Source organism: Curcuma longa, chromosome 5 (genome assembly GCF_044706935.1).
Source record: "Curcuma longa cultivar G26 ecotype Majalengka, Jawa Barat chromosome 5, ITB_CL_G26_1.1, whole genome shotgun sequence".
In the NCBI taxonomy this organism is placed as follows: domain Eukaryota; kingdom Viridiplantae; phylum Streptophyta; class Magnoliopsida; order Zingiberales; family Zingiberaceae; genus Curcuma; species Curcuma longa.
The window spans coordinates 7,987,733-8,007,782 of NC_133865.1; the positions used below are offsets into that span (position 1 = coordinate 7,987,733).

The following is a 20,050-nucleotide window of genomic DNA, read 5'->3' on the forward strand; positions in this document are numbered from 1 at the left end:
ATTTCCATTTAAAAAGCTAGATTTTACATCCATCTGATATATTTTCTATCGTTTTTGAGCTGAAAGAGTGATGAGTAGTTTTACTGTTTCAAGACAAATTACTGGTGTAAAGACTTCTTCGTAGTCAATCCTGTACTTTTGCTTGTATCCTTTAGCAACCAACCTTGCTTTGCGCCTTTCAACTTTTCCTTTTGCATTTGTTTTTATTTTGAATACTCATTTGACTCCAATAGCTTTGTGTCTTTGAGGCAATGCAATGAGCACCCATGTATTATTTTTCTTTATAGTATGAATCTCTTCTTCCATTGTTTTTCTCCATTTTACATCTTTGGAGGTTCTTTATAAGTTATAGGATTATATTTTGCAAATAGACATAAGTTGTTAAAATCAACATCGATATCAATCATTTGGCTGGAGTCATATATGTCTTGGATGACTATTTGGATCATCACTTTCTGATAGAGTATTAACTTATTGGGGTGATGATACTTCTTCACTCTCTCCTTGTTTGTCTTTCTCTTCTTCAAATAAGATTTGTTTTATGTCGTCACTATTGTTGTTGCTCCAATTCCATATTTGTTCTTCATCAAATTCCATATCTCTTGATACCACGAGCTTTTGAGTTATAAGATTGTACAGTTTGTACTCGCTAACATTCTCATAATAGCTCAAGAGAATACACTTCTAACTTTTATCTTTAAGTTTTGTTCCCTTTTTTTCTTGTACTTTTGCAAATGCCATGCTCAAAAAAAATAAGATGATTCACTGTTAGTTTATGTAAACTCCAAGCTTCCTCTAGGATGATATCTCCAATTCTTTTAGTAGGAAACCTGTTTAATCAATATACAACACAAGCAACAACATCTCCCAAAATTCTTTTGGGATATATTTCTCTTTCAATATACATCGAACCATATTTAGAATAGTTCGATTTTCCCTTTTTAAAACATCATTTGTTGTGGTGTTTGAGGCACTGTGAATTGGTGAATATATAATTGTTGGTGCAGTTTGCACTAATGATCAAACTCAGATTTTGATGTATGACAAAGTGGTTAAAGTTAGGTTGTTATTTTTTGACCTCTTTAACTAGATGTGCAGGGTCGAAAGACTTAGAACCAGACACCAGGCTGAAGTCCAGGGTGGTTGAGCCCTGGCAGGAAGTCCAGTTGGGTTCGCGGAGCCTGACAACTGGCCGAAGACCAAGTTAGTTGAGACTTGGCAGAAAGACCAGGGTGGTTGAGCCTTGGCAGGAAGTCCTGGTGGGTTAAGAAGTCAAGTAGAGCTGCACGAGGTAAGTGAGGTAAGTCACTAGAGGAGCGAACCAGTGAGGACGAGTCCAATTTTGGACTTTAGGCGCGGTCCAACTTAGACCCACTGGGGTGATCTAAGTTGAGTCCTGGTTAGATCCTGGTTTGGATTGACAGGATCTAATTAATTTAGAATATTTTATATTTTAATATATGTTATTTTATAGAGTTTATTTGATGTATGGACTAAATTAATTTTGCAAATAAACTCAATAAAATTAATCTTAATTATTACTCATTTTGTAAATCTGAAATTAAGAAGGATAAAATTAAATAGCATGAATATTCATTTTATTTATTATTATCCATTGTATTAAATGATAAAAATTATTCATATAAAAATAATTTATATATATATATTATTTAAATTATCTTTTAATCTTGGATAAGATAAACTGCTAAGTGTGGATCAAGTTTTGCAGTTTTTTAAACATTTGCAGATCTAGATAAACTTGATAATGTCTATATAAAGCTGCAGTCAGTGCATGAATCACAGAACTTGACCAACGTCATTCTTCTGCGGCGACCCGAGCTTCGACACGACCACGCCCAACCTCTGCCAGAAGATCACCCCAACATCCGAGCGCATCCATAATTTTCTGGTGTTGGGTAACGAAGTTTTTTATATTTATTTTCGGCACTTACAGGTTTAAAATCAAAAGTGTGGGGTTGTCACTTTTGATTGTACTTATTCGCCTACTCTACCAGAGTTTGTGTCTGGTAGAGTGATTTTAGCCGAACGAAGTAAAAAATCATTTGTGTCTTTCGTACATATTTTTCTTTCATTGCTTCGTATTCATTTTCCGCTGCACGCTTTTCTAAAGCATATATTTCACAAAGATGGTTTAAACTATCAATTTTTGGTAATCCAAATATCATGCATTATTTTTTAAAGTAGTTTTAATGCCTCAAAATTCAGATGCTCATATCGAAGATGTCAAAAAATGGAACTATCCATAGTATTTGCCTTGAAGCAATTCTCTAATTCATTGATGCTCAATTTCAGTGGAAACATTCTGTTCTTGCCATTGCAATATGAGTAATAAGATTATTACTCTTATCACGAACACTAAGAGCCAAGTCCTTTATCTGTATATCATATCCTTTCACTAATAATTGACCAATGCTCAAAAGATTATTTTTGATATCAAGAACATAATAAACATCTGAGATGCATACCTTCTTCCATTTTGCAATTCAAATATAATATCACCTTTTTCTTTAATTGGCCTTTGTGAGAGGTCTCTGAAGGTAACATTGCCCGTTTGCCTTTCATCGTGCTTTGTGAAAAAATTTTTCCTCCCATACATATGGTTTGATGCTCCTGTATCTAGGAACCATGTAATAGGCTGGACAAATTCTGGCCCATCACATGCCATCAACAATACTGATCCTTCATTATCCACCTCCTTATTAACAAGGTTTACTATTTCTTCTCCAGTATTAGTTTTATACCAACATTCATTATAGTGATAATCATACTTCTTGCAAATGCGACATTGAGACTTAGTTTTATCATACCTCCATCCAATATTTCTACCTCGTCCACGATCTTGATCTCGGGTTCCACCACGACCTCTTCCATGTCCATGTCCTTTTTTATTATCTTCATTTCTATCATTCTGATTTTGAGTGTGCTCATTAAAATTAGAACTATAACCACCTTTTCCTCTCCATGTAGAAGACTTTCCTTGTTGAGGACCTCTTATGTATAATTCATTCTTCTTGAATGATAATTTTGCTTGGAGTGCTTGCTCCAAAATCTTCCTTCACTTTTCTTCAATATTTTTTTTTCATATGCTTGAAGGGATCCTATAAACTCTTCCACAGACATCTTCTCCAAATCTTTTATTCCTTGATTGCCACAGCCGAAATCAAACTTTGAGTCTAAATATCTTAAGACTTTTTCTTCAATACATGCTTGAAGGGACATAAAAAGTCATCTTCTCCAAATACGAAATTTGAGTCTAAATATCTTAAGACTTTTTCTACAACTCGAACATCTTTTAACTCCTCGTCATTTTGTCTCATTTGATAAACAATAGAGATAACTCGAGAGAAATAATCAAAAATTATTTTTGATTTCTCTTATTGTGGTGTTTCAAATTGAGCTCGAAGGGCTTATAGATGAATCTTCTTTACTTTATCTACTCCATCATATGTTGTCTTTGATATCCCACAAGTCTCTTGTGATGTTGCTGCTAAAGCAATCAACTCAAAAGTAGTTTCATCTACTCCTTGATAAATAGTGAATATGGTCTTCTTCTCTCTTTTCTTCATCGCTTTAAGAGTTTGCTTATTGCCATCGCTTATTTCGGTTATAGTATAGTAAGTTTCCATAAAATCCTATTCATCTACTCCTCCATTTATATATTTCATATTCTATAGTTGTCTTTAGTTAACTCTAATATTTGGAGGGAGCTCGTCGAAGCCATTGGTGTACATGACTCTGATACTAGATTTGTTTAAATAATTTAATGGATCTAAGATGAGAAAGCAAGAATGTAAGAGACCCTTTTACATGCCAACATTGATTACCTGAAACCGCTGACTCCAGTTCAACTGCGCCTTCTTCCATCATTATCTCCTGCTCACCAATCACCTTGTTTCAATCTATAATTAGTTCTGAGAAACAGGATCGAAATCTTCATATTGATTTTCTAGCCATAATTCAAAATTGCAATGTGAATTTAGAAGGAAAAAAAATGACTGGATATTGGTTTTGCTTACTGCCGAAAGAGGATCTTGTCGAGGCTCTCGTTACGGACGTAGGAGCTTGTCGCTGCCGTGGGTGCAGTAGGGTTCTTGTGCTGCAGCATCACCTCGTTCACCTTGCCTTAACGCGAGGCCCAGCCGCTTCACCTCACCGCCACCTCGTGCCCATCCTGCAGCCACCCCTGCACTGCACCGATCATATCCATCATTCCCGAACTCACCCTTGAAGACGACGGGCCCGAATCCGCCCTCCCCGAGCTTATGCTTAGGGCTATATAAACTTGCAGGTGGCAGCCACTAACGCCTCGTACGTGAAGACCCTCCGCTCCTTGGCCACAATTGCCTCCAGGTCCTCCTTCCCCCCACTCCTTCTCCTTCCGCTTCCCCTCTGCTTCCGCAGCGAGAATTAAGCAGATGAGTAAACCTTTAAAAAAAAAAAAACTAATCTCGAAATTGAGGGAAGCGAGCGCTGGCCGTCGACGAAGTGCCCGATGTGGCTTTTTAAGAACATCTTGGACCGCGCCGTCGCCGTCGGCGACGAGTAGGAAACGAGTTCGTCGATTCGTTGCGAGGCGCGCCAGGTGTTCGGCCATATGCGCCAATTGGAAAATAATAAATTAACGAACAATGTGAGCGAATAAAATATATAAAAAAGTACTCACAAAAATGACCTTTAAATTCTTTCCATTACATCATTTATTTCCTCTTCACACTTATTTTTTCTATCTACTTAGGTTAGTTGTGGACGGCCTTTTCTATTCGAGGTGTTTTGCATATTGGACTTCAGATTTATCTAGCCGTGATCTGTTTCCACCTTCCTGTTTGAGATGAAGGTCATTGTCTTAATGTAATTGGAGAATTTGTTGTTTCTCTGAACTGTTGTTTTTCTTCTCAGTGTTGGTCAAAGGCAGTATAACAGCATGGATGTTTCTCTGTTTTACTTGGTTATGTTCTCAATTATCGACTAAGCACCGAATCTGTTCTTTAATGAAGAATTCTTCTTTCAGAAAGAATTTGACTGTTTTTTTGTGTGTCCTATTGCCTGCTATTTGCAAGTCGAGACCAATGGTATTACATTTCTGTTAACTTGTGTAATTGCTTTACACATACAACTGAATAGGTTTGTCCAGGCAGAGGCCTCTTACAAAGAAGGCACCTTCTTTGCTTTGCAGCAGTCCATTCCCCAAAAGGCTGCACAAGAGGATTGTTTCAAATCACCTTGGATGAGTCATCGATGAAGTCACACAAGATTTGCAGACGATAGAACTCATGTCAGACTGCAAAGAGAAGGAAGATAAGAATGGAAGCCAGGGTGGATGTCCTGGCTCAACCGCTCCGATGCTCAAATTAGACGGTGAACCGGAGATGGAGAAGAAGAAGAACCAGAAATGGAGATGAAGAGTGTTGATTGTGTGTACCCGTGTGCACGTACCTTTTCTCACAAGAAGTGGGACCATTATATGGAGTCGTTGGGGGAGATGTCCTATTGCTGATAAGGAGAATATCCTATCACCGCGGTAGTTACGGGTCTAATCACCCATACTGCATTAATCATGTTATACTGATGAGATAGATGAGTTGTCATCAAATATTATATCATTGCATGTGTTCTTTTGACGACGGTCTGGGTAGAAACGCAACATCGGAGAGGTTGAGCCAACGGAGAGGTCGACTCTAGATAGGAGATCACGAATTCATTCAGGAGTAAAGCCAGTGAAGTACCGAGTGGGACGCTACGACAGATTCATTCGGGAACAAAGTCGGTTGATCAGAGAGCCGAACCGCCACTTAATCACTGGGCTACAGTGGAGAACTCGGGCGGTTGATCAGGGGGAATAGTCGGAGGTCAACAACTGAGCTAGAGGGAAGAAATCGGGCAGTTGTTGAACTAGGAATATAATGAAAGCTTGAGCTTAGAGTGCAGGGCCTCAAGCCGAGCTAGATGATGAGTCGAGCTAGTCGTGGAGTTGGGCATCGATCTGAGCTAGTCGACCACGAGATCGGACTTTACCTCTGACATATCACTGACAATTGGACTAGATCATGACTTTCTTGACGGAGGCATATTAACCCATAACATTGAAACAAACTCAATCGGTTTTCATTATACTATCCTCCCTCACATTTAAGCCTATGAAAAAGTTGCTAATGCTTATGAGGCTAATCATCCTAATTCCCTTGCATTGGCACAGCAGGTGTGTAAATCTACTAGCAGAGTAAGGATCATAATCTTCCAAGTTATTTGTCGAATGTATCAACTGACACATTCACATTTCTTTCAGAAATCATTCAGTCTGCACGATCATCCGCCTCAGATCACTACTTGCAGGCCACTTTAGTCCTTCTTCCTGCCGGACGAGTGGAACCGAAAGCGTTCCTGTGGCCTCACCTTACCCTTTCTTCAAGTTTCGCGATGCTCATGGTGCTACATCTATGGCAGTCGCCTCATTAAATCAGCAACATTATGGAGGAGTTTCATTATTGTTCATATGAATATTGGAACTCTTGCACCAAGGTGAACTTGATACCTGTATTGCTTTTGCTGATGGGTGCCTGGTTTAACTGGTTCATCAAATTTTTACTTTGACAAGCTTGTACCTTCATTAGTTTGTTAATGGTTTTTAAGTGACTAATTAGATTGGAAATATGTCTCCAGCGGCACCTCAAGCTCGGAAAGCATCATTGGCCCGATTCCTTGAAAAACGGAAGGAGAGGTCGGTTAATCATGTACATTGTTTAGTGTTTACCGGTCTACGAATGAAGGACTTGTAGCATTTTGATAAGTAGGATAAATTGGATCGAGCAATCTTGTGCCAACATTTCTGTAAAGATTAAGTTTCGATAGATTACTGATTAGCGACTGCTTTAACAGGGTGAATGAGGTCTTGCCCTATTCCACCTCCAAGAAACTCGATTGAGAGTGCTAATGTATTGAGGATCTCTTTGTCACCTGATATCAATCTTTCAAGAAATCAAGTTGATCCTATGGTGTTTGGGTACCGCAAGAACAGTACTGCTAATGGTGACTCTCCAAGACTCCAACTACCAAATTAGAGATGTGAAGAATCTATGTCGATGCAGTATTATTAGTTGTGACATAAGATAGAATAGTAATTATTTTGAAGGTGAAAAATTAAATAGAATTATAAAGAAAACAAGTTCTAGAATTAAAAAAAAATGAAGAGAAAGACGTTGCCTCTAGGATTTTACCAAAAAAAAAATTCAATCAATCAAATTGATAGTGAATGATTAAACATGCATATAAATAGATCATAAACCAAACTCTAATTTGGAAAATCAAAAATATCAAAAAAAATCTTAAAAATAAACAATTACTATAAATAGTAAAAAATAAGTTCAGAGCCGTGGACGAAGTACTAAATGATGTTAGATGGAGTTGAAAGTGGATCGGTATAGATTTTACCTAGATCAAATAAAGGTTTGAAAGAGTTTCGATTAGCGATCGATCATGCCTCGTTTTGATATTTGAGTTAAAAATTATGATATGTTGAAATGTAACTTATCATGTGTCATCCTTGCATCAACTGTCTGTCCTTTCAATTCAATTGGAGTGATTAAAGGATACCAAAGTGGCCTTAATCCATCAAATCAGATGAATTTTATATGTCTTGGGAGTAGGAGATTATATTATGCCCAGGCATAGTTGAGTTGGTTACAATAAGACAAACTTATTGAAATTGGTCAAGTGTCAATTGTAATTTCTTGCCGAAATCGAAACAATACCCTGCCCTGTCATAGTCAACTGCAACTTCTCGATTTACCTCTTCATAAATAGTTGAGTCCGATCGTGTGAGACCGTTGGAATATCAGATTCCATTTTTTACTGAAGAAAAGAGTAGGAGACTATAAACTGATGTGGTTGGAACTGCTCATCAGTGCTCAATCACAAAGGAAGCAAAGCCTCTGTAATTAAGACTAAAATATTTTTGCCTATATCCAGGTTCCTCATTGTGTAGTCTCTGGAAAAGGAGCTTAATTACTGCGACAAAAAGCTGATCAAATTTCCATTTCTTTCTCCTGTAATTCAGTATTTTCTGATCTCCACTAGAGTATTACTCTGTTTCTTTCACCTGGATTAATAACCATTGCCATTCTTGAAAAATGCAAGCATTGATAGATATTGTGTAAGATAGATAATTTCATTGACCATAAAAATATTGTTCTGAATTCCTTTTAGATGAATTATAAGAGATTTTGATTTCTATTTTTTTTAAAGAAAAGATGTTGCTTCCGGCATTTCTTATCAATCAACTTCATGATTTAGTATTATCTCCATTTTATATGCCTATAAATGAATCTCATCTATAATCTCTTTTATGTGGCACCACGTAAATATAATTGCCTTTGCTGATTTGAAGGATTAAGTCTAAAACACACAACGATTTATTGTTAACAAATTTAATCTCAATTAAATGATGTAATACTTAAAGTATGAAGGACGGTTTAGATGGATTCAATATGTAAAATTGTTAACATTAATAAGTTGCTACTGCGTTAAGGACTTTTATGGTACTGGATGGTTCATGTAGGATAGACTTTGGTAGAAGAAGATAAGATTGGATTTCATTTGGACATGCTAAGATCTTAACTCTTCTTCTTTCTCCTTTCTTTTTCATTGAAAAGGACTACGGATTATTATCCGATTCCTATAGAAAGACTTTTGCTGCATTACAGAAATCCTATCGACGATAAGTAAGAAATGCAATGATTATTGCGTTGGATTCATGTCAGCATTCAATTTTCCCATTGTATTAATTTAATTTTGATATTGTCTTATTATAGATGATAATTAAATCATGTAGATGCATGATTGATCTAGTTGGATATATCGCTATGGCTATCACCAACTGCCAAAATAAATATCATAATATTTCATTTATATTATTCCATACTTGATATGCACACTTTATCTTTTTCTACAGAAGACACTACAAGAAATCAGGTATTTAGCGACGAAATTTATTCGTCGCTAACTTCATAATTTCGTCGCTAAGATATGTTAGCGACGAAATAATTTCGTCGCTAAATTCGTTGCTATAAGCTTGTCGCAAATTACCATTAGCGACGAATTATACATAATTCGTCGCTAACATTAGCAACGAAATTATAATCGTCCCTAAATCCACATAATTCGTCGCTAAATTTAGCGACGAATTATCTAAATATCGTTGCTAATGGTCATAAGATTAGCAACGAGCTTTTAAAATTTCGTCGCTAATACGCGGATTTTTAAACGCTAAAATATCGACGGTTAGCGACGAAATTAACGAATTTCGTCGCTAACACTCGGATTTCTGAGCGATGAAATATCGAAGATTGGCGGCGAATTTAACAAAATCGTCGCTAACACTCGGATTTCTGAACTCAGCATATCGAAACTTAGCGACGAAATTTGGGAATTTCGTCGCTGCTCGCCTAATTAGCGACGAGTGTTAACAAAAATTCGTCGCTAAGTTACGTGGCAGCAGCGACGAATTCATCTTATCTCGTCGCTAAGTTACGCGGCAGCAGTTTCCGACGCTTTCTCGCACTCCCTGTATCCAATATACAATATACACCATATAACTAATACACACCACGTTCAAATGCAATCACAATAACTAATAACACACCAAAAACAATACAATAAACAACACATGCAACTTCACTCAAAACACAAACGTTCAAATACAACAGTACACTTCAAATACAGTGTTCGTAATGGAAAACAACAAGGGTGTTTACAGAGTTTGTTACAGAGTTCGTAATGGACCTGAAGAAGTCCAGTTTTCAGGTGAAAATGGAGGGGTTCCTAGTTGCACTGCTCACCTGGACCTCAAGAACTTCCCAACCTACGCTCTAAGATATCCAGCTTCTCGTTCAATGCAGCCAATTTGCTCTTCGTTGTAGCCTCTGGAAAACAACAAGGGTGGTGAATTTGAGTGTCAAAACAAACACATAGACTTATGTAAAGGAGCGAAAGAAAAATCTAGAGCACAATAACTTATCTAGAGCACAATAACAAGGGTAAATATCATGTGACTGCCATCATCTTTGGCATGTCTCCACATCTTTCTCAATAAATCACGTGGTAAATATCTATCTCTATGCCAGAGAAAATCCTAGCATAAAACTTGTGACTGTTGGACAAGGATTATCACCCATAAAACAATATTTCACATGATAATGCTGATTCATGCTAAACAACAGAGAAACTATGGATGCTAAGTAAAAATTTTGGTCTTCTTTTTCAGTCAAGAGACATCAAACATGGCAATTTAATGTAAATTACATCTCTTCCTTGTCTATGATTCTAATAGAATATCTGAAGAGATTACACAGCCTTTGAGCCATATGGATATTTGTGGCTCCTCCTGTAGAGGGATCAGCTTCTTTATCAGATTATATAGAATTCATAACCAAAGACAATCTGCATCACTAAAATTTAAGATAAAAATGTTTAGCCTACGTCATTTTATTGGTCATCCTGGGTCAAGCATATTGTTGGTCAAACTGAAATCCCTGTCTTCAAAATCATCGTCTTCAAAATCACAATCGTTTGCAGTTTCATTATCAATACTTATATTACCAGATGATGTAGCAGCTTCTCCATGAAAATTCCAGACTTTATATAATTTGTCAAATCCCCACCTATAAAGATGTCCTCGAACATAATCCAATTCATATTTAAATAAATTGCCACACCGCCGACATGGACAATGAATTTTTGATAAATTCAAACTTATCATATAATTCTCCGCCATCTTTAAGAACTCATTTAACCCTTTTATATATTCATGGCTAATCCGATTCTCGATCATTATCCAACTTTTATCCATATTTAAACAACCTGGTGAAATACATAATAAGAGAATAAAATACATATTTAAACAACTTCTATAATTATCGAAGTTTCATCTATTAAAATACATAATAAGAGAATAAAAAAAACAGAAGGATGTATCATAATAAGAGAATAAGAAAATCTACGGAAAGTTAGCGAAAAAAGAATAAGAAAAATTATATCCTAAACAAACATCAATCCGACATGATGTTATACCTAGGATAGTAAGTTAATGCTCCCTACATAGCACTAGTTGAATTAATAATCAAACATCAATGTTAAACCTTGGATAGGGGTACTGTTTAGTTTAGTATGATTCTGGTCAAAGATCAAAAACTAAACATAACTCGAGTTTAGTTTCTACAAATGCCTCCCTTTAGACATTCCTACAAACTAAATACACAGCTAAATTCATGGAGAAGAAAGCACTTATTTATCTCATTACCATCCCTGATCCTCTTTACTATTGATAATTTGCTAACCAAGATATATCAAGAAGGTTTAATCACAAAATCAACAACTAGGTTTATGAAAGAGAAGGAACATGTTTAAACCCTGGTTCAGGGACAACAACAAACAACAACATCAACCACAAACAACAAAGTATTCTGTGCAAGAAGAAGCAAACATGATGCAAAACCGACATCTAGCAAATAGTTCACTTTGCAAAACCGCGAGAAGATCGAAAGCAAAAGGGGCTTTGGCACAAGGAAGAAGGAGACACTTACAACGATGGGATCGAACAGCAACGGCGAGGCATTTGCCGCCGGCATAAAGAAGAGGAGCAACGAGCTAGCATGCGATTTCTTAAAGAAACCACGAGATTTCTTAAAGAAGGAGACACTTACTTCGAAGCTTGACCAGGACAGAGCAGCGGAGGACTGTGGAGGCGGAGAAGCTGTGGCGAAGGATGAGCTGTGGCGGAGGAGGAGCAGCGGAGGAGAGGAGGAGCAGCGGAGGAGTAGCTGTGGCGGCGGAGAAGCTGTGGCGGAGAAGCTGTGCCGGAGGAGGAGCTGTGGCGGCGGATAAGCTGTGCCGGAGATCGCGAAGACGTCGCACGGGAGATCGCGGAGACGAAAGGGGAGAAAGGGGAGAAGCTGTGGCGGCGGAGATCGCGGCGGAGAAGCTGTGTCGAACGGGAGATCGCGGCCAAGAACTGTGTCGCACGGGAGATCGCGGAGACGAAAGGGGAGAAAGGGAATCGGCGAGAGTTAGGGCACGGGTACGTGTGGGTGGGGTTTACACGAATATTAGCGACGAAATAAATTTTTTTCGCCGCAAATATTTAATAATTAGCGACGATTTTAAGATTTTCGCCGCAAATATTAACTTAGACAAATATTAGCGACGACATTTCAAATATTCGTCGCTAACATTTAGCGGCGAATAATACATTTCGTCGCAAAAAATTAGATTAGCTACGAAATTTATTATTTCGTCGCCAAAAATTAGTGACGAGATAATAATTTCGTCACAAAAAAATATGTTAGCCACGAAATATCATATTTCGTCGCTAACCTAATTGTTTGCGACGAAAATTAAAATCGTCGCTAAAATTTCGTCGCTATTTTTATGATTTCTTGTAGTGCTAAATTAAAATTAAGTTGTAATTAGTCACCGGGGCCATGGTACCGCGGTAGAACATCCGGGTTATCACCTAGGCACCTGCGGGAAACTTCTGTGGGACTGGACTGATCATCCCAGGAATTTAGTCAACACGACTGACTGGGATTATCATTTTTTTTAATTAAGTTGTAATTAATTCAGTCTGACATGTAAACCGCATGGAAACAGTTGATCACCAACACTACAAAACAAATAATGATTTCTCTCTCTTTTGTCTTGCGTGTTTAAATGTCTTGTGTGCGTAAGTGAAACATCAGATGTGGATTAGAGCGTTAGGTAGGAAATAGAAGGACGATAAGAAGATAACGATGCAAGAAGAGAAAAAATATATATTTATCTTCTTGATGCCTCACATAAAATGTCTTATTATAGCAATGTTAATAATATGAATGCAATGACGAGAAACAAGCTAATTAACTATATAGTTTTACTTCTCGTTTTCAAGTATATTGTTCCGGTCAAATACTACAGACGGTTAAGTCTATCAGTCAATGAACAGTCCGATGATCGATCTCCTGGATGAGCTAGGATGTAGGAGATGATCCGAACCTGAAACATACTTCAATGAGAGATTAGACTAGTGTCGGGGAGTCCCGATAGACCACTCCAACGCTCAAATTAGGATTCCGAGGAGGATGATGAAGTGTAGACAGGAAAGATTAAGATATTGCTAGTAGAGTTTTCCGAATCGAACTTGGACTGTGGGCTAAATCTTTTATAGTCTGCTTAAGGCATCTTCACGTCGGACGAGATAGCCCTTATAACATCTTGTAAAGGGTACCAGATCCGACAGTTATTTCTTTATATGCAGAAAGAGGGGTATCTGAGGGGATCGGGTCTAACAACCTTGTAATCGCATGTACATCCTCAAACTATTGTATGTCCGTGAGAATATTCGCGTTCCTTTTTAGCATGTCACGCGAGACAGTGGTTCACCGAAGATGTGCCGGTGGAGTCTAAGATGAGGCGGAGTGACCGAGACGAGATACTGAGGTGGTCGAGATAAGGCTGGTTGAGATGAGGTTGGTTGAGACGAGACGCCTAAAATGGCCAAGACGAGACATGCCGAGATATGAGATGACCAAGATGGCTTCGAGAGCCCAAATCGAATCTTGGATTGAGCTGCATACTCTGTCCGAAGTACAGTCTGAATCCGAGGTGCCAAATATCCTATTACGATGGGATTGTGTCTGTGTTGACCTAGCTTGCCATATCAGTCCGGACCTTGACCTTCGCACTCTTGACTTTTATCCCAGAGAGAACTACGTCCTCTACCGCATCATATATATTTCTCTCTTTTCTTGGCATTTTGTCTAAACTAAGAATGCAGCTGGGGATCATCTACGATTCAAACTTTCCCGACGCAGATAATGCTAAATTATCAAGTTGCATGGCCATTGCGTGCAATTCTCATCAAGTATATAATAATTGTCCTTGACTTCCAACTCTGTCTGCATGCACACTGGTCCTGTGTTGTTATCCACGTCACACGAGCTGACATGGACATGCATGAAAATAACGCCGAACCGTAACACTGGTACGTGATCCTTCTCCATTAAGCCAGTTAACGTCTCCCTCCAAATTGACAAAAACTCACCTACAAGTTAACGTTTAATAGCCAAACAAGAATTACGTAGCACTTTTAATTCATCCACCTACAAAATATATATATGTAAACACAGAGTCAAAGTGAAGTAGGTGGGTTTTGGTTTTAGCTGAATGCAATGCTTTCCTAACCATTGAAATTAAATGGACATTTGAATCGAACCCAACCAGCAAATTAATGTTCTTAATCACTACGTACTCTTCGTGTAGTGGTGTATTGCCCCCAAAGCAATGAAAAATACGGATTGATTAAGCCGTACCACAATCCACTAAATTTGTCCTTTGCGACTACGAGACTTGTATAAATGAAGAGTTAGCATGCAGCCGTTCAATTCATCAAGTTGCATGCATGGCGAATTTCTTGGCTCGTTTGGTAGCTTTCACGTTGCTGCTGCTAAAACACACAGCAATGTGCGAGCCAATCGTGTCATGTTCCCAGACCCCGTACCCTGACGTGTGCAGCTCGATGGTGGCTCGGTCCGACTCGGACTTTGAGCAGTCGCTGACTCGGAGCGGATTCCGTGGCCTCCTCCTCCGAGCCACGCTCGAGTGGGCCGTCCTCGCCCACCACCGGGCCGGGGAGAGGAACACCAGCCAGTTCGACGAGCCTGGGCGAGGGGCCTGGGATGACTGCGTCGAGCTGCTGGCTGACACGGTCGGTCACTTGAACCGGTCGCTGGCTCGCCCGAGTGACGACGCGCAGACGTGGCTCAGCGCCGCCATGGCGAACCAGCGCACGTGCCGCGATGGTTTCCTCGAGCTCGGTTCGACGGCGCCGGTGATGGACGGCGGAAACCTGACGGAGTCGATCAGCAACTTGCTCGCCGTTAACAACGCGATGCTGACCGCCGCCGGCGGGCATCATAAACGGCGGCGCCGTTTGATGTCGCAGGGGTTGTTCCCGGAGTGGGTGGCGGCGGCGGACCGGAAGCTGATGGCGGCGTCGGACTTTAAATCGGATCTCGTGGTGGCGAAGGATGGCTCCGGCGACTACAAAACCATTGCCGAAGCCGTGGCGGCTTCTGCGAAGGCGAGGGGAGGAAGCACGGCGAGGTTCGTGATTCATGTGAAGGCCGGCGTCTACGAAGAGAACGTGGAGATTCCTAACTCGATGAAGAATTTAATGATGATCGGCGACGGGATGGATGCCACCGTGGTGACGGGGAGCAGGAACGTTCAAGATGGCTCCACCACCTTCCGATCGGCCACCTTCGGTTAGTTATAATTAATCGATTGATTTACTTGGGAAGAAATTAATATGATCTTAAGTAGAGAATGTTTGCATCAACTATATAACAGTTGTTTTGTTCCCAGTGATATAAACTAGCTAATTAATTGCAAAATTAAAGAATTATCTAATCAATATAATAATTTCTAGAACTATTTGATTTTATTTTTCTAGTCAACTAATCAATAATTTTTAGAACTATTTGATTTTAATTTTTTTGGTCGACTAATCATGTCAATGTCAAGGACGACTAGACCATTAACAACTTCGACAGGATGCACAACTGTTTCAGAATTAGATAAGGCAATCATTGGTCAACTCTTAATTTGATCTTACAAAGTCAATAGGCTATTTTAGTTTCATCCAAATTTTCATCAAATCTAACGTATCGATCTATTTAATATTTGTTCGTTTCTGTCAGAATCCGTTTCATGTTTGTACTTCAATGTAATTGATCAGCCGTATCGGGCAGCGGATTCATCGCTCGCGACATGACGTTCCAAAACACGGCCGGCCCGGCGAAGCACCAGGCGGTGGCGCTCCGCTCCGGTTCCGACCTCTCAGTCTTCTACAGATGCAGCTTCAAGGGCTACCAGGACACTCTCTACGTCTACTCCCAGCGCCAGTTCTACCGCAACTGCGACGTCTACGGCACCGTCGACTTCATCTTCGGCGACGCCGCCGCTGTCTTCCAGAACTGCAACCTCCAGGTGAGGCGGCCGATGAGCGGGCAGAAGAACACCGTGACGGCTCAGGGCAGGACCGACCCGAACGAGAACACCGGCATATCGATCCACGACTCCGTCGTGGCCGCAGCGTCGGACCTCGCGCCGGTGCAGGGGTCGTTCAGGACGTACCTCGGCCGACCGTGGCAGAAGTATTCGAGGACGGTGGTGATGAAGACGGCGCTGGGGGGCTTGATCGACCCGGCGGGGTGGTTGGAGTGGAGCGGCAGCTTCGGGCTGACCACGTTGTACTACGGGGAGTACATGAACACCGGCGCCGGCGCGGACACGAGTAGGAGGGTGAAGTGGAGTGGTTATCGTGTGATCAGTAGCTCGTCTGAAGGTGGAAAATTCACCGTCGGAAGCTTCTTGTCCGGCGACTCGTGGATACCGGCCACCGGCGTTCCTTACACGTCGGGCCTGTAAATAAAGTTAAGATTAATATATCTATATTAATTTAATTATTCACGTATCGTGCTATAAGGAGGGGCAAACTGCAAAACCAATAAATTGTGGAGGCAAATTGAAACATTATCCTATCTGCTGGTCAACGTATGATCCAATCTGTAATCATTGCAATCAATTATTGCAAACCCTCCATGTGATCATGTTGCTCCTAATTCAGTGTGCCGCGAACGAACCCGGTCCATTCGTCTACCTTCCTTCGAACCGGTTCGCTCGCCCCAGTCCATGCACCTGTTATTCTAAACATATCCACGCCATCCCAGGCACATGCTGCCACCTTCCCCACTGACTCCCTCTCCAATTAAGCCCAACTACCGTACAGCGACATCAGCACACCGTTGATCGCCACCGGTGCAAAACCTCCAATCACGCGCCCGGAAATGCGCAGCGAACCCGTGGAATATGCTCTCCGGGATCCAGCAGATCTCCAGTTGCTTCTTCAATCTCTTCTCTTCTTGTGCTCTCTCTGTTTTGTTGCTTGTCCTGGATCAGCATGGAAACAGAGGAGGTGGTCGACCTTCTCGATCGCTACTGGTTCTTCCTCAACGTGTTAAAAAGCAACCACCGAACACAGGCACCGCCATCACTCCGACCAACTCTCCCTTCTTCGCCGGACATGACCAAGGCATTAGGAGTCGGCACGCCGTGCCATGTCCCGGAGAAAACCGCGACTCGTAAGCTTCTCCGGGCGCCGTCCATGCCGGATCCCAGACGGACTCGGCCTGAGGAATCATCGACCACCACCTGTTCGAGGAAAATACTATCTGTCAGTACTCTCGCTCGCCCTCCTTCGTTGCCGGTTTACTGCAACGACGACGACGACGACTCCATGCAACGGACGCGAGATCGATCGAGGTCGATGTCGGCGACGAAGTCCAATCTCCAACGTTCTTCTTCTTCGGGGGTAATGATACTGATTAAGCCACAAAATTACACATTGTTCCTCGACTTGACGTGCCATTGATTGAAGAGAGAATCTGATTCGATGCAATCAATTTACATTTCTTTTTATATCGGTGCTCTTTAATTATCAGTGGGCGACCTTGAATCCGAGCATGCCAAGATTCCGGCAGCCGCCGAAAGATCGACCGGCGACCCGAGGGATGAAGTGGCGGAGCTACAGCGACCTGGAGTCCCTCGAGCTACAAGGATTCAAGGACTTGGGGTTTGTCTTCGACGCGGTCGCGTCAAGTACTGGAAGCCTAGCGAATGTGATTCCGGGCTTGAGAGACAAGAAGCCTTCTGACGGTGACAGAGACGGCAAAGGCCGGGTTACCCGGCCGTACCTTTCCGAAGCATGGTGGTTCGAGGAGAGAGTAGTAGCTCATGGGCCGCCGAACCTGGCGTGGGCAGAAACGACAACAGGGGCGGAGATGAAGCAGCAGCTCAGGTTCTGGGCGAGGGCCGTGGCTTGCAATGCGAAGGAGGAATGCTGACAGCATCTACCATTTTTAGAAAAACTAGATAACTTCTTTCTTTAGGCCTACAATAGATCTTTAGGTTGATAAATGGAGAGGGAATAGAACAGTGAGTTCGTAGCTAATAAATCATATAAGTGTTGTCGCATGCAAATAAACTTCAAATTTGTTATTCCAACGATGATGATCAACTGGTTCCATACTATGAATTCTCGACTTCACAGTTTGACTAGCAATCACTGAATTACTAAACTATGTTCTTGCAGAAAAGATAGAAGCTTCCAATATTCTAGAGCTCGAAGAAGAGTCTAATGAGACAATCAGAAAATCCAATCCATCTTAACTTTGAACCAGCTGCAAAATGACTAGAGTTGTTTTGAGTGCCACCAAGATTACTCGATATACTGGCGACAATGCCATGGATGATTGGCTGATAGGCTGTCACTCTGGCATTTCCTGTTAGCCGGTGTCCATGTTCTCATGTCCTGCCATCGCACATCGGCTTGAACCCACACAGATATTCAAAAGCTTGAAGCTCTGTCTTCCAAAATTGAGATTCAGAAAGCGATAGGCTCAAGCACAGTCATCAGTGGTGAAACGTGGCTCTGATGAACACGGATTTCATCGAGCGATTCTCTGTGATAAAAGGAACAAGGGCGAAGATCTCATGTATAACTGCGTAATCTAGTTGATTTGAATTTTGATCTTACTGAGATTGATCATTTGAAAGGCAGTTCACGTAATTTACTTTACCGCGATCAATACTCTCCTTCGAGCCAGGCCAAACCGCCAGCTCATGGATTCCCCATCACTCCACTACTACAAATTAGCTCACCATTGACGCACCTTTCACAGGGACAACACTAGCTTCCAAGCTCCTACTCCGGCCGCATCACAATGTTCTCCTCACCCACCTCCATTCTCCTCCCCGCACTTGTTCTCCTTTCCATCTCCATCCTCCTAGGCCGAGCAACCTCCGCCATTGCCGCCTCCGCCGCAGCACCGGCCCCCAGTACTACTGCCACCACCACCCCGTCCTCCTCGGGCGGCGGCGGCCTCAATCTCACCTCCATTCTCGAGAAGAGCGGTCACCACACGACCTTCCTCCGCCTCCTTCGGGATACTCGCGTAGGTGAGCAGATCGAGAGCCAGCTCAACAACTCCTTCAACGGCCTTACCATCTTCGCCCCCACCGACGCTGCCTTCGCCGGGCTGAAGCAGGGCACCCTCAACAAGCTCGCCACGCAGGAACAGGTTGCTCTCGTGCTCTACCACGTCCTCCCCCGCTACTACACCGTCTCCTCCTTCGAGACCACCAGCAACCCCGTCAACACGCAGGCCTCCGGCCGCGGCGGCGTCTACACCATCAACGTCACCAGCACCGACAGCGGCGATAGAGTCAATGTCTCGACCGGGGTCAACGAGACGCCGCTCAGGGACCACCTCTACTTGACGTTTCCGTTGGCGTTGTACTCGGTGGACGAGGTGCTGCTGCCGTACCAGCTCTTCGGGCCGAAGGCTCCTGCGCCGACGCCGGGGAAAAGGCCAGGAAAGAGTTCTCCGTCGGAGGTCGAAGGACCGGCGGCGGCAGCCGATTCCGCTCCTGATTCTGCAGGTAGTTTGACAGGGGTAAGATTGGAGTGGGTTTGTGCTGCGGCGGTGCTCGTAACTGGGAATTTGATTCTCTGATGATAATTGCATGGACATTGGCTCATCGGGGTTGTGCATTTGGCTGTTTAATAAGTAGATTATTTTCCAATATTGGTTTCGCTCGCATCTTGTTAAATTCTGTCGATGATCATTTGATTGAACTCGTTCCTCTTGTTTCATAAAAAATGGTATTAGTCCATGTGCATCAATGTAATTACTCATATGATGTGTATCATAATAAATATACTATGTCCTTGCTTGCATGATTGAACGAATGCTGTCGGTGCGTATGATTGTAGAAATGAGTTCATAAGGATAGCGACCGAGTGGAGGGAGACGGCGCAACCAATTCAATCATTAAGTACGCACCTACATCTACATGGGCACTGTAATGGCCGTCGAGCAGTAGATGAGTAAATAAGTTACAAGACAATTGAAGCTTCTTGCCTTCTTCCCTAGCTATGACC

General features: G+C 41.8%; 3 protein-coding genes and 1 long non-coding RNA gene across 4 annotated transcripts; 3 read left to right on the forward strand and 1 right to left on the reverse strand.

Annotated features, from left to right (window-relative positions):
* Positions 1–9,664: 9,664 nt before the first annotated feature.
* Positions 9,665–11,856, reverse strand: LOC141828810 (uncharacterized). Its single transcript, XR_012601833.1, has 2 exons — positions 11,715–11,856; positions 9,665–9,935 (listed from the first exon to the last, which is right to left on the reverse strand). It is a non-coding gene; the product is annotated as an uncharacterized LOC141828810 (long non-coding RNA).
* A 2,590-nt stretch (positions 11,857–14,446) lies between these two features.
* On the forward strand, positions 14,447–16,589 carry LOC141829423 (pectinesterase-like). Its single transcript, XM_074716882.1, has 2 exons — positions 14,447–15,311; positions 15,785–16,589. Exons 1-2 carry the CDS (start codon positions 14,447–14,449, stop codon positions 16,474–16,476), a joined length of 1,557 nt encoding a protein of 518 aa, XP_074572983.1. The 3' UTR covers positions 16,477–16,589.
* Positions 16,590–16,904: 315 nt separating this feature from the next.
* LOC141830132 (uncharacterized) lies at positions 16,905–18,157 on the forward strand. Its single transcript, XM_074717619.1, has 2 exons — positions 16,905–17,419; positions 17,550–18,157. The coding sequence occupies exons 1-2, from the start codon at positions 17,009–17,011 to the stop codon at positions 17,949–17,951; spliced, it is 813 nt and encodes a 270-aa protein (XP_074573720.1). The 5' UTR covers positions 16,905–17,008; the 3' UTR covers positions 17,952–18,157.
* Positions 18,158–18,790: 633 nt separating this feature from the next.
* Positions 18,791–19,854, forward strand: LOC141829704 (fasciclin-like arabinogalactan protein 6). The gene has a single exon (XM_074717229.1). It carries the CDS (start codon positions 18,831–18,833, stop codon positions 19,620–19,622), a length of 792 nt encoding a protein of 263 aa, XP_074573330.1. The 5' UTR covers positions 18,791–18,830; the 3' UTR covers positions 19,623–19,854.
* The last annotated feature ends 196 nt before the right edge of the window (positions 19,855–20,050 follow it).